At 45.3% G+C, this 14,694-nt stretch overlaps 1 protein-coding gene across 2 annotated transcripts in view; it reads left to right on the top strand.

Annotated features, from left to right (window-relative positions):
- The window catches only part of ACOX1 (acyl-CoA oxidase 1), a 29,176-nt gene that overhangs the window by 7,114 nt on the left and 7,368 nt on the right, over positions 1–14,694 (top strand). The window contains exons 3-12 of one of the 2 annotated variants that reach the window (XM_044296014.1): positions 2,078–2,238; positions 9,539–9,646; positions 9,958–10,077; positions 10,168–10,283; positions 12,407–12,576; positions 13,340–13,502; positions 13,586–13,776; positions 13,869–14,048; positions 14,257–14,362; positions 14,464–14,607. In XM_044296014.1, the coding sequence (XP_044151949.1) occupies positions 2,078–2,238; positions 9,539–9,646; positions 9,958–10,077; positions 10,168–10,283; positions 12,407–12,576; positions 13,340–13,502; positions 13,586–13,776; positions 13,869–14,048; positions 14,257–14,362; positions 14,464–14,607 (1,459 nt within the window). Of the gene's footprint in view, positions 1–2,077; positions 2,239–9,045; positions 9,207–9,538; positions 9,647–9,957; positions 10,078–10,167; positions 10,284–12,406; positions 12,577–13,339; positions 13,503–13,585; positions 13,777–13,868; positions 14,049–14,256; positions 14,363–14,463; positions 14,608–14,694 lie in introns of both variants that reach the window. The other variant, XM_044296013.1, reaches the window with a different exon arrangement.

Genomic DNA, 14,694 nt, shown 5'->3' on the forward strand with positions numbered 1-14,694 from the left:
AGCCTTAGGCTGTTGTATCCTCATGACGCACCGTGGGAACCACTTGAGAAAGCTGGTTGTCAGGAATACGATACCCGCCAGCTGCAGCCTCTTAGCTTCACAAACATGTCTGCCCATTAACAAGGGAGTCGCCCCAGCTAATCCGCCGTCCCTGCGCTCTGTGAATAAATAGCCATTGTTTTAATAACTGTTTTAGTTTATTAGGCCCATTCCACGGTCGGACAAGGTCCAGGGCTCGGCCAACAAACGGGCATATTGGTTTCCTCAACCCCCCCCTTCACGTAGGCTCGCAGTGTGGGGTGTGCACCAGGACAGTCACCTCTGTACACACTCGCCTGCTGTGTTGTGTCACCGGCTGTAGAAACCTTGGACTTTACCTGTGTCCTAGTAGTGTAGATGCCAAGCGCCCTGCCGCCCGCCTGTTACCTGCGCCAAGCAAGTGAGATGCACTAAAGTGCTGTGTGCTCCCTCCCAGTGTCAAAGTGCAAGTGCATGGCGTAAAGCGATTGCACTAGTGGGGTGTGCTCCAGCAGCCTAAGAGTTAATAATAAAACCTCTGCGACTCTCCTAGAGAAGTGGACGGGGACTCCTGCTATAAATTAGGGGCCTTATTTTTGACTTGAGCTGTAGTATGAGACTTGTGGTTTAGAGGACTTCTCCGGTTTTCCAACATCTCCGACCCAAAAAGTAAATAAATAAAAAATGCCCCAAATTGTTTTTAGAGCGGATAATTTTACAAAAGAAAGCTTTGCTTTTAGGGCTGTTCTGCCAGTCCTCTGCCTCCATAAAGCATGCACCGTAGTACTGCTGCCATTCTCCGTATATATTACCCACACAATTGTTTCCACTGTTCTCCGTATGCACAGTACTACTACTGGTATTATTGCTTCTGAGTGCACACTACTACCACTGCTCACCATGTGCACACTACCACCACTGCTGCTGCTTGCTACCACTGCTCGCCATGTGCACACTACTACTACCACCACTGCTGCTGCTGCTTGCTGTGTGTTTACTACCACTGCTCGCCATGTGCACACTACCACCACCGCTGCTGCTTCTTGCCATGTGCACACTACCACCACCGCTGCTGCTTCTTGCCATGTGCACACTACCACCACCGCTGCTGCTTCTTGCCATGTGCACACTACCACCACCGCTGCTGCTTCTTGCCATGTGCACACTACCACCACCGCTGCTGCTTCTTGCCATGTGCACACTACCACCACCGCTGCTGCTTCTTGCCATGTGCACACTACCACCACCACCACCGCTGCTGCTTCTTGCCATGTGCACACTACCACCACCACCACCGCTGCTGCTTCTTGCCATGTGCACACTAGCACCACCGCTGCTGCTTCTTGCCATGTGCACACTAGCACCGCCGCTGCTGCTTCTTGCCATGTGCACACTAGCACCGCCGCTGCTGCTTCTTGCCATGTGCACACTACCACCACCACCGCTGCTGCTTCTTGCCATGTGCACACTAGCACCGCCGCTGCTGCTTCTTGCCATGTGCACACTAGCACCGCCGCTGCTGCTTCTTGCCATGTGCACACTGCCGCTGCTGCTTCTTGCCATGTGCACACTAGCACTGCTTGCCGCGTGCTCACTGCCTGCACCCTACATTAGTAAGTGCTTTCTTGATATTTCAGAATTATTGGTCAAGAATTTGTGCCTCCTGATATGACCTGTGGGACCCCCCTGTTCTTGTGAATGAAGGAGATGATGGGTAGTGCTGTGCCCCTTTGAAATTCTCCTACACGGCGGCTCCTGGCTGCCTGGCTGTGCAGAAAATGCATCTGACCCCGTTCAGTTGGCGGCTCACTGCAGTTCCCTGCATCCAGGTGGTCAGGAGCTGCAATGGAGGGGAAAAACTGCAAAGCGGATGCTGTGTGGCTCTTGGATCCCAGAGGTCGGACTCCCACCAGTCGTGCCCTATGGGCCATACGATGGCTTATTAATGTCTGGCACCTTTTGTAACTGCAGCTGGATTAAAAGGTTTCACTCACCAAGATATGTCGGTGCCTTCCGTTTCCCAGACTCACCGTGTGACCTCTGTCTCTCTCTCCTATAGACTGGGCGTGGGCTCTCAGACGGATCCCTTGAACTTACATTTCGGCATGTTTTATGTGATGCTGGGAAATCAGGGCACTGAATCACAGCGCGAGAAGTGGCTGCCTCTTGCCCTCAGACTACAAGCCATTGGCACCTATGCACAGACCGAGCTTGGGCATGGTTAGTTTTGGAACTGGGTAGAGTGGCAAGTGGTGGGCACACTGGCAGCTCAAAGAGGGAGACCTGCAGCGGTAGCAGAAAGGCTCATGTAATGCAGTGTAGATTCTAGGAGACTGGCAGGGGAAAGGCCGCAGCCGATTTTGGATCACTAGTTAGAAACCCTATTCTATCGCTGCCTGGACGTCAGGCTTTGACCACTTATTGAAAGGATATGTGCACTTTTGCAACGATTTCTTTTTATTGATCCAGTGCATCTTTAAAATAAAAAATAAAAAAAATTATATATCTCTCCGCAATACTCCCATAGCTCTGTGTGCTTTTATTGTGTAATAAAAAACGATTTGATACATATGCAAATTAACCTGAGATGAGTCCTTTCCTTGACTCATCTCAGGGACAGGACTCGTAGCAGGTTAATTTGCATATGTATCAAATCTGTTTTTTAAAATAAAAGCACACAGAGCTATAGGGACTGGGTATTGCGGATGTGCTAGCGGCCATCTAGCAACCCATGTCCTCAGCTCTATACACGAAATCCCGGTGACAGGTTCCCTTTAAATACCTTTGAAAAACCATGTACCACCAAGCTATAGCATCTGCACACAGATCCGTGTTTTTCCATGCTTATAAGCTGACACAGGGGAGAAGCAGTAATATGTACATTAGCTTTCTGAGCAGATAAGTGTGGTAAAGCTATAGTACATAGAGTATATGATATGTAGATGCTAGGACACAGCCCTCCCACCGGCATGTCTATCCCTGTCAATCAAGGGGAGGGGGGATGTGCAGAGCACAGGGGGTGTCACAAAGCAGTGCTCCAAGGATTCACCCCGACTCCTGGTGCTCAAACTTCTCACTTGCATATGGATAAAAAGACAGATTTCTCTGCAGCTGTTTAGCATACAGACAAAAGAAATGTAGTTTAATCAGCATAATGAGCCCTACCTGGCAGTATGTCTGGTTTAATGAGGTTGATCCAGGTGACAGAGCCACTAGGTGAGGGGTATCATTGCATTCAATGCCTTGCAGGGCTATCAGTGAATCTCCTGATCTGCTGACGCCTTGTGTAAGCAATCCCAGGATATGCAGGACCCAACATCTACCAGTCATGTGTGGGCTCTGCTGACTGCAAGACAAAAAAAGTGCATTACAAGAAGACTACAATTGTCACAATCTGGAAATGGCCCCAATCATTGTGGAAAAAGAGAATGACATTTGGAGGGGTTGAAAAACATGGCTGCTTCCTTCCATAACAGTGTAACACCTGTTCGTAGGTTGTGCCTGGTATTGCAGCTCTGCTTCCTTGAGGTGTATGGGGCTGAGCTGCTATACCGCGCACAACCAGGGGGGAGAGAGGGGTGCTGTTTTTGGAAGGATGCAGTCATGATTTTCTAATCCTGTACAACCCTTCATATGTGACCGCGTTACTGCGAAAATGAACGTTTAATGTTTGCTAATGACTCTAGGAGCAACTGGGGCGTTACCATTACACCTAGAGGTTCTGCAAAGCGCGCACTTTGACGGGACCAGGTGTAATGTTTACACTGCCTGGCCCTGTCAGAGGGCGCGGCAGTTGCAGAGGGAGCAGAGCCTCTAGGTGTAATGACAACGCCCCCGTTGCTCCTAGAGGCTCATTTGCATATAATAAAACAACACTTTTCTCAGCAATGTGGGCACCTATGGACATGGAACCAACACAGATGCCTTCAGCTGCCAAGTGTACATGTGACAGGTCAGCCAGTGTCATAGGGACAAATCTGCTGACAGATGTTGTGGTCAGTGACAACAGAACAAATGCCAGACTATAAGACTGCCCCCCCCCCCCCCCAATAAAAAAAATGATTCCATCTAGGAACACATGATATTGTCATGCACCTTCTACACTCATTAATAAATATGAATCTATTCTTCATTTGTACAATGACCGAGGAGGCGCTGATAATCCTAATGTTTCTCTACTACAGATGAATTGGAACTTTTTTTTAAATTAGCTTTTTTTGCAGAAAAAGTATCAGCCATAACATTAAAACTACTAGTATTGCCTAGATTCCCCCCTTGTGGCACCAAAACGGCTTTGACCAGTTGAGGCATGGATGCCGCAGTCCCTCTGTAGGTGTCCTGTGGTATCTGGCATGTAGACGCTGGTACAGATCCTTTTATTTTTAGTAAGTTTTGGGGTGCGGCCCTGTGGATCAGACTTCTTCCAGCACATCCCAGAGATGTATGATCCGATCAGCATCTGGGGAGTCTGGAGGCCAAGTCGACGACACCTTGACCTCTGTCATGTTCCTCAAACCATTCCGCTCTCAGTTGGCAAAATCGGGGCATACAAATCCTGCCCCTGGGAACTCCCCCCTCCCTGCCCAGGATCACCCATTTTAAGGACAAGGTTTGCATTAGCCACGCCCATTTTTGGCCCGCAACGGCAAATTTGCTGGGGCTTTCTCTGAAAAATCGGGGACAGTCCTGCCAAGTTCAGGACAGTTGGCAACTATGATGTTGTTCAGGTTTTAATGTTGTGGCTGATTGACGTATAAGGCAGCGGTGTCTGAAATGGGGATCTGTATTGATAAATGCGAGAAACATGTCTCCGTAATAGGATTATCACCCGTCAGAAAGGACCTTCTCATATTCACTCATCTGTGTGCCATCTCTATTCACAAACCGGGTTCATACAGGGCGGATGAAGAAAGAGGCAATTAATAGGGGGAGATTTAAGAAAACTGGCTTAGTTGCCCACAGCAACCAATCAGATTCCACCTTTCATTTTACAAAGGAGCTCTGCAAAATAAAAGGTGAAACCTGATTGGTTGCTGTGGGCAACTAAGCCAGTTTTCTTATGAATTAAGAAAAAAGTGCACTAGCGCATTGTGTGAATGGGGACTTGCAGTAAATGCCCTGTGTGAACCCGCCCGTACTCTGCTCTTACGTGACTTCCGGTAGCATGGTGGTAGTCTACTAACGTAATTTCTGTAATTCTTATATTTTTTTTAATTAATTTTTTATTTTATTTTAGTAGACTCTTGCACTTAATGTGAATGTAAAAAACTCACTACTGTTAACTCACTAATATTTCAGCAGTGCGTTCTTTCTCCTGTTTCCACGCTGTTGCTTTGACTCAGACTACTTTCACGCTGGCGTTTCTGGGTCCGCTTGTGAGATCCGTTTCAGAGTCTCTCACAAGCGGCCCAAAACGGATCAGTTTAGCCCCAATGCATTCTGAATGGATAAGGATCCGTTCAGAATGTGTCAGTTTGCCTCTGTTCCGCTTTGGAGGCGGACACCTAAACGCTGCTTGCTTGCGTTTGGTTCCACATCATCAGGCGGACATCAAAACGGATCCGTCCTGACTTACAATGTAAGTCAATGGGGACGGATCCGTTTTCACTGACACAATATGGTGCAATTGAAAACTGATCTGTCCCCCATTGACTTTCAGTGTAAGTCATGATTTTTTTTATTTATTTTTTATTTGTTCATGGTAATGCAAACGGATCCGTTCTGAACGGATACAAGCGTTTGCATTATAGGTGCGGATCAGTCTGTGCAGATACCAGACGGATCCGCACCTAACGCAGGTGTGAAAGTAGCCTTAGCAAAATGTCACCTGACCCTTCTTAGATGACTAGCAAAGTCACACGGTAAAGCCACATCAGCTGTGCAGGACTTGTGTCCACCGCTCTATTCACTTCAGTCCCATAGAAGTCAGTGGAGCAGTGGACTGAAATACACACTACCACTCCATTCAGAAAAGGGGTTCCAGGACTCACTGGTCCTTGGAATAGACGGTGGTCCCAGAGGTCAGTTCTCCTGCAATCTGTTACCTATCCTATGTATAATTAAAGGGGTTGTTCGGGTTCAGCTCTAAACCTGAACATGCCCCCATTTTCATCCCTCCAGCCCCCCTGATATGAGCATATGAGTATTTCATGCTCCGATGCTCTCCTTTGCCCTGCATTGGATCACGCAGGGCAAGGGCTTCCGCCTAGCAGTATTGGCGGCGACGTTATCTGCTCTAATGGGCAAGCTTTAGTGCTTGCTGTTCTACAGGCTAGGGCAGTGCTAAAGCCCACCCAGTAGTGCTGACGACGTCACCGGGATCACTGCTAGGCAGGAGCCTCTGCCTAGCTTTCCCCGTGGAGAGCCCGATACATCACTGGATCTCCAAAAAAAGGGGGGGGGGGGGCCTTTTCCCTGTGCGATTCATGTCAGAGGGCTTGCCCCGGTGAAAATGGGGGTATGTCCGGGTTCAGCTCTGAGAGGAAACACTATGGTCATGGAGCTGTGACCATAGTGGGCCTTATGTCACTAACCCCACTGTGACAACAGCTATGATGGATCTGCAGGGTAACTCCTATCATCTCCCTCTCACAGGCCCCTGAGAGTGATGGGCAGCCTTACTATACTGTATTATACTAATGGGAAAGGCCTGTGAGCACAGTAGGACAGACGTAAGCCCATAGTGGCTTCAGAGAAGCCATTATGAAGGATGTGAAGCTCCGGCACAGGGAATCCATTGTGCCCCGCTGCGGACTTGACCTACTTTGAAATGAAACGAAATTCTAACTTTTTTTTTTTTTTTTTTTTTGCTTACAAATGCTATAAAAGAAACGCATTTTGCAAAGAAAAAAAGTCTGAAATCTCACAGCAGCAAAGCCAAGATGTAGAACCAGCTAAAGCTCTTGTGTCTGAGCAGAACTTGTGTGTCCACATGGCAACCCTGCCTGTCACCTTTTTACGCCATGTCATATTATTTAGTTTTTGTTTGATTGCTTCAGATAGCTGCTGAAAAGCTCCAGATCTCCCGTATAGACAGTTAAAGGGACGTTCCCATGTTAAAAAGTGATAGCATGACTTTGATTAGTGTGGATTTGACCTCTGGGACCCCCAGCAGTCCTGCTAATGAGGGTAGTCACAGCGCCGGGGTTTGGCTACATCGCTGTCAGTCTTCCCCGGTGTGATGGGGATTCTGATCATTGCAGCCCCATTCAATTCAATACGGCCAGCATGGTGCCCCTTTTATTTTCAGGATCGGGGGGGGGGGGGGGGGGGGAGGGGGTTAGTGCCAGCAGTTTAACACACCGATCAAGAACCCTGCACACCAATGGTAGCACAATTATGAATGTAATGTTTTAAATTTTACTTGCAAAATTGTACAGCCATTGGCCCCTGCTTGCGGGGAGGGTTACAGCTATATCTGGCGTCCACAGCATGGAAACCTAGCTTAGAGAGGAGCAGTCGCCTCCCCTGACACGTGTTTCAGTAACTACTTGCCCTCCCCTTGTAATGATCATCTTTACAGATAACCCCGTGGGGTGCCATTCCTCTGTTATTCTTACTAGATCCTTATGAATGAATTGCCAGCATTCTGCTATAAAGGTACTGTTGGGGGCGTGTCCCTGCACAGTCTGACGCTGGCAGCTGTGATTGGATAGTGTCACACTGCAGAGACAGCCTGAACTGGTAACACCCTGTTGGACTTTTTAGTCATAGACTTGCAGTTGGAATAATAGAGGAATAGCACATAATGGAGAGCTTTGGAATTATTACATGGGGAATGCAAGAAATTACTAAAACGGACATGTTGGGAGAGGGGATGGGCGCATCCCAGCAGTGGACATTTTTATTTTTTTTTTTTTTTTTCAGGCTCCTGATGACCAATCCGATGAATAAGGGTCTGACATGTCACACCCCCCTAACTTGGCTGTTCCCTGCAGCCTTGCACTGGGACTAGCACTGTGAATAGAGCAGGAAGTGAATGGTAGCTGAGGTGCAGTAACCCAGCACGGCCACTACAACTTGAACAGCGCTGTTCTTCCTGTTTTATTTATAGTGCTGGAGGCTGCAGGGAACAGCTGATCATCAATCGGAAAACCCCTTTAAGATGTGGCTTGAAAGTAGGTGAGGTGCAGATTTGCTAATCCCATATGAGGGCAATTTTTGCGTAAGCAACAGCTTGGAGCCTAGAGAAATGTACACACTGTATTATAGTGATTAGAGATTAACTATCTATTAATTTAATAGATTTCATGGATGTTATAACCACATGGGGCTGAACTGAATTCTTGATGGGCAACAGCAATCTATCCAGTAGATAAATATTAAAGGCTCTGTGCCCCTTGGCATCAAATGCATGTATTTTGTGCTAAAAAATAAATCCATATTTCTAAATGGATTTAAAGTGGCTGTCCACTGGCTATTTTTTTTTTTTTTTTTGAGGCAGGATGGGTTAAAACAAAATTACTCTCCTCACTGACCCCAGGACACTCTGATGCTTACTAGGTCCATGGTGGTCTACACTTCCTGATCCCGATTTGACACAGGAGATGGCTGCTTAGCCAATCGCTGACTAAAGTGGTGAGCCGCCTCAACCAATGATTGGCTGAGCAGGCATCTCCTGTGTATTGAGCCTAGACCAGGAAGTGGAGACCAGTGGGCACCTGGAAAGCATCAGAACAGCAGCAGGGCATCAGTGAGATGAGTAAAGCTTATTTTATTTTTTATTTTTTTCTCCCCCAATGGACAATCCCTTTAAATACACCTTCTGTTGCATAAACTACTTATGGACATGTCATCTTCATGGTTGACATCTGCCCATTGGGTAAAATGATTGGGGTTGCACACCTATCCACAGAAATCAGTTCACTTACCATATTCTTCTCTCTCTCTCCCTCCCTCTTTTCTGTTCCTCCTTACAAAATCACCATTCTATTTCCTAATCTCTTCACGTACCTTAATTGCACCTTTTTTGTCTGATTGCCTGATTCTTCCACCACTTCCCTCTACTCCACCCTTATTCCTCTGCAGATTTGTACATCGGGGCCGTGCTGAGCCCTTTGACCTGCACTTAGGCATGTTCTTGCCCACTCTGCTGAACCAAGCCACTCCCGAGCAGCAGCAGCGCTTCTTGATGCCTGCCTGGAACCTGGAGATTATTGCAACATATGCCCAGACTGAAATCGGACATGGTAACCAACACTTCTGCCACATTTTGGCCTCATCAGGGGTTTATCATCACCCATAGAATTAGATTTAAGTATAGTGTGGATCAGGGTTACGCAACCTCTGGTTGTGAAACTACAATTCCCAGCGTGTACACTTAGGTCTTCTCAAAATTCCCACCAAAGTATGTTGGGAAAAACAGCTGGAGTGCTGGAGGTTGCTGACCTCAAGTTTAGATGTTCTGCAGGTTTCTTTAGAAAGGTTAACACTGCCACGCCCTCGTTATTTGGGAGGTACTAAGGGTTGTTTTTTGTAACTTTTGTTTAACATGTGCCTTTATTCCTTTTCTTCATTCTAGGAACGCATCTGAGAGGGCTGGAGACAACAGCCACCTATGACCCATCTACGCAGGAGTTCATTCTGAACAGCCCCACTGTGTCCTCCATCAAGTGGTGGCCTGGAGGGTGTAAGATACTGTTTGGGTGGAGACTGTGGGTTTGTCTGTCATGATTGAGGCTTTGAGGGGAATTTAAGTAGGTTCCTATTCAGATGGTTCATCATTGTTGGATCAGAGGAGGTCCAATCTCCAAGGCTTTCTGCAGATCAGCACAACGAAGGGCTGTGATGCTCTCAATAAAGCCAATTGACCTTTTTATGGTGGGGGATTCTGGTGGTGAAAATCAAACATTGGTGGCATATCATAAGGATTGCCCCAGAGAAGCTTTTATAGAGTAGTGACTATTAGTATGGGGAAATAACTATGCTTCTCATCTGCAGTGGGTAAGACCTCAAACCATGCTGCGGTTCTGGCCCAGCTCTACACACAAGGAGAATGCAAGGGTCTTCATGCCTTTATTGTTCCCCTTCGTCGCCTGGATACCCACGAGCCTTTGCCAGGTAGGCTTCATTTAAAATACTTTGCAAGTTCACTGAAGAGATGAAGTGGTCTGATGTTTGTGCTCCTCATGGCTTCCATCACCGCTACAGGTATAACTGTTGGAGATATTGGACCCAAGTTTGGATTTGATGAAACGGATAATGGATTCTTGAAATTCGACAAAGTCCGCATTCCGCGGGAGAACATGCTGATGAAATATGCCCAGGTAAGAAGTTGCCATTCTTCTCCAACATGGAGTGTTAGCACCCAAAGTTTGTGCTGCTTGTCTCTTGCATAAAAAATGTCCAATTCGCTTTTTTTCTTTTTTTCTCATCACTTGTCCCCCAAAAAACTGACTAAAGTCATACACATCCCAAAATGAAATTATCAAAAACAGATCATCCCGCAAAAAATTAGCCCTCTCACATCTCCATTGACATAATTTTTTTTTTAAAAAAGCTATGGGGGGTCAGAATACAGTGATGACACGAAAAATGGTTTCAAAGGTTTTTTATTTATTTCAATATCAAAACGCAAGAAAAACTGTACAAGTGTGGTATCACCGTAATCGTATTGACCTGGAGAGGGAAGAGCACAAGTCGGTTTTACCACATAGGGAGTGCCGTTGACTGTGGTGGAATTGTGTGATAGAAAAATTATGCAAACTATATTGACCCGTGAGATGGAAATAAACATCTCAAAAATAGTTCAATCAGTAAAACGGGGTACAAGCGTCTAAGCAAAAATATAAATGGTTTATTATACAATAGTTTAAAATACAATAAAAAATAAATCAACATAAATTTCAATAATATACAATGATATGCAGTACCCAGAATTCACCACTATATGATACCAACAAAACACTACTCAACCAACACAAGAATATTATGCAATACAGCTTTAAATTTGTGAGAGATATACAATCAATGGATTATGTGGAAAACTCAATCAAGAAGATGACAGATACGAGCCCTTGCTCCGCCCAAAAATGATGACCAATCTTTCAGATAATGGTAGTATTGCAACAAAACGTATAAATTATTGGCTTGATGTCAAACTAGGGAATACAAAGATTCCCAACAGAGTTTCTCCAATATTGTCCCCTTCAGTTATATGCATCGTAACTGAAATCAGAGAAAATACTGATGTAGCAACTAACGTTACACATCCGCAAATGAGCGGGTATCTGGCTAAGTATCAAGCCAATTGATTTAGATCAATACTACATAAAAACAAAATATACATTACCCAAGGGTGGGTCAAGTGATGTGCAGAGTCTTGGGGCAGCCAGCTCTCAAGAGTTTTTCCCGATAATCCAAATGATTCTCCAGAGATCTATAATCCAAATGTTTGTTTCTCCTTTTTTTTTTTTTTTTTTTTTTTTTTTTTTTTTTTTTTTTCCTGGTATCTGGTTTCTTAACCCAAAACTTATCAGATAAACACGCCCTCCGAGTTTGGAACTTTCCAATCATTGTTGGATGGGTGTGTGCATTGATAAGGAGCATGACGTCATAATACTACCCATAATGCAATTTTGCTACTGATGTAGTATTAACTGCTCATATCTAGGTGGCACTGTTGTATAAGCAATAAGCATCATACCATTAAGAGTTAACTCATACATGCCTGATATTTTCAATACTTCACACCTCTGACATCTGGAGGCCTTGTCTCAGGGCCGAGGGACAAACTTTGATACATGAATATATACTTTGAGGAACATCTAGACCATTCTCACACTGTGGAATTCATGTTCAGATAGGAAAAACAAAGAAGCCTCAGAATCTGCCGGTGCGGTGTATCTTCTAACTTTCTAAATGTATAATATACTGTTACAAGAACACTAGCTTTTGAACGGCACCGTAATCTTCTCATGGACTTGCTTTGGCCTACATGAAACTTCGTACAAAACAGTGAATATAAATCAACATTGCTCTTAAAGGCAATAAATACCCATTATAACTAAAATAAGTAAATATAAATGTTTACACTTATGAAAAAGCACAACAATGCCATATTAAATGATGGCAATAGAAAGTCCAACTTGTTTTGCAAAAAAAAAAACAGGCACTCGTGCAGCTATGTAACATAGTTTATAAGACTGAAAGAAGACCTTTTGTCCATCCAGTTCGGCCTGTCATCCTGCGAGTTGATCCAGGGGAAGGCAAAAAAACTACAGAAAAATAAAAAGTTAAGACTCCGGGAAGGCAGGGAGCAAAAAAAAAAAATAAACACAGAAAATCGCTGTATCAGGAAGGGGTTAAAGGGCTTGTCCAGAATAAAAAATTATATTTTATATATATTTTTTTAAAAATATAAATATCGCTTCATATTGATCTCCTTTAGGTGGAACCAGATGGCACATACGTGAAACCACTTAGTGATAAGCTGACCTATGGTACCATGGTATTTATCCGCTCTGTGATCGTTGGGGACTCTGCTCGCAGCCTGTCCAAGGCTTGTACTATTGCTATCCGCTACAGTGCTGTACGACATCAATCTGAGATCAGACCTGGGTACGTTTTACTGTTTATAGCTCAGGTATAACAAGGCTGTTTACTATACCGATATTGTCATTCACCTCTATCGTCTTTGCATCTCTATAAGATGCATCTAGACTTTAGAGGAGGAAAATGGGAAAAGAAAAATGTCATCAGACTTTAATCCTCTGTGAATACAAGATCAACAATCTCTACCTGGGATAGCTGGGTGACCACCAACATGGCTTTTACTAGCGGTCACCTAACTTTCCCAGACCCCAGTCTCAAGTTGCCCCCTATAACCTTCATCAGACCTCGGATCCCGTGCTCCGAATGGTGCCTCCACTCGGCAGTGTGTCTGGTCAGTAGCGCTCTGGATACCTTCCTCCGATGCGTTACAGCTCTAGCACCCGCAGCAGTGCCATTGTTGGCAAGGGCAGGGACTTCGGGGCTTGCTGGCACATGGCTGTTCTGGGGTGGAATCCTTCTCCTGCTCAGATCTGAGATGAGACAAGGCACTGAACATCTGCAGGAAGTGGTTCGCTAACCCGCCGTGCCGCCATAACCGCTTTATAAACAGACTGCGCAGATGCAGCGCTCTGAAGAAAAAAATATTCTGTTCAATAATTTAAAACTTTCTTTTTTTTTTTTTTTTTTTTATCGCTGGGCTCTGAAAGGGCAAATTCATCAAATGTGATTAATCGCCCAGCCTTATTTGAAGGGTTGCATTGTATCCTCCATCTAGGATGTACATTTCCCTATGACTGACCTTGTATACAACGTACTCTGTTCTCTGCAGGGAGCCTGAGCCACAGATCCTGGACTTCCAGACCCAGCAATACAAGTTGTTCCCCCTTTTAGCCACATCCTATGCGTTCAGCTTTGCAGGCGCTTACGTGGGCGAGATGTACCACAGAATATCAGGGGACATCCAGACGGGGAACCTGAATGAACTTCCAGAGGTGACTAATGGCTGCTGAACACTATATACTGTATATAGACCCTCCATCTCTTCTAACTTGTCAAATCTATATATTTTTCCCAGCTTCATGCCCTAGCTGCCGGCTTGAAAGCCTTTACTACGTGGGTTGCAGCAAGTGGCATAGAAGAGTGCAGGATGGCATGTGGAGGGCATGGATACTCTCGCAGCAGTGGCATCCCAGACATTTATGTGACCTTTTCTCCAGCATGTACCTATGAGGGGGAGAACACCGTGATGATGCTGCAGACGGCCAGGTCAGTGATGACTGGGGATCAGAATGCAATTTAAAAAAAATGTCATTCTTATGTAAACTGCCAGATCTACAGCCAACCTTGTTCCTATGCAGGTTCCTGTTCAAAAGCTACACTGCAGCTTTGTCTGGAGAACATCTTGAGGGAATGGTCTCCTACCTTAATGATGTGTCCTTGCAGCGTGTGCAGGCTCAGCCCCTGGCTGGGCGGTCTGTGGTGAAAGACATCAATGACCTCAGAAGTCTGGAAGAAGCCTATAAACAACGGGCTGCTTGGTAAGTAAAATGGGGATGGCAAAGGGTTAAGGTCGGTGCACTTATTCACGTGTCCGGAGAATGGATTCCACTTTAGATTTCAGGCGCTCGCTGGGGGTTCCTGTAATCGGTCTATAGGTTACATTTCATCGTTGCTATAGGATTGATTTCTCTTGTTGCAGTTTTATAGATTATGAACCATCCGTCATTTTCCTTGCCTCTATTCTAGGCTAGTTGTGGCTGCATCCAGAAATGTCCAGAATGATCTAAAACGTGGAAAGCGTAAAGAAGATGCATGGAACAAAAACTCTGTGGATCTGGTCCGGGCTTCTGATGTAAGACCAGAACCCTCTTTGTACTCCACCTTGTAAACCAGCATTTAGAGGTTTTGCTATAAAATTATATATATTTAAAAAAAAAATTTTGGTCTTTCCAGGCACACTGTCATTATGTAGTAGTCAAACTTTTTGTGGACAAGCTGTCTGAGGTCCAGGATTTGGCTGCTCACCGGATCTTGAGTTCACTCTGTCTCCTCTATGCTCTGCATGGAATCGGCAAAAATACTGGAGACTTTCTGCAGGTATGTGGGGTTGCGGAGGTGGGCAGGAATGTGGATTATGTGGGGCTCACACATAAGGACACTTTATTTATTTTTTTAAAGGGGTTT

The sequence above is a fragment of the Bufo gargarizans genome, chromosome 6 (assembly GCF_014858855.1).
Source record: "Bufo gargarizans isolate SCDJY-AF-19 chromosome 6, ASM1485885v1, whole genome shotgun sequence".
Lineage (NCBI taxonomy): Eukaryota > Metazoa > Chordata > Amphibia > Anura > Bufonidae > Bufo > Bufo gargarizans.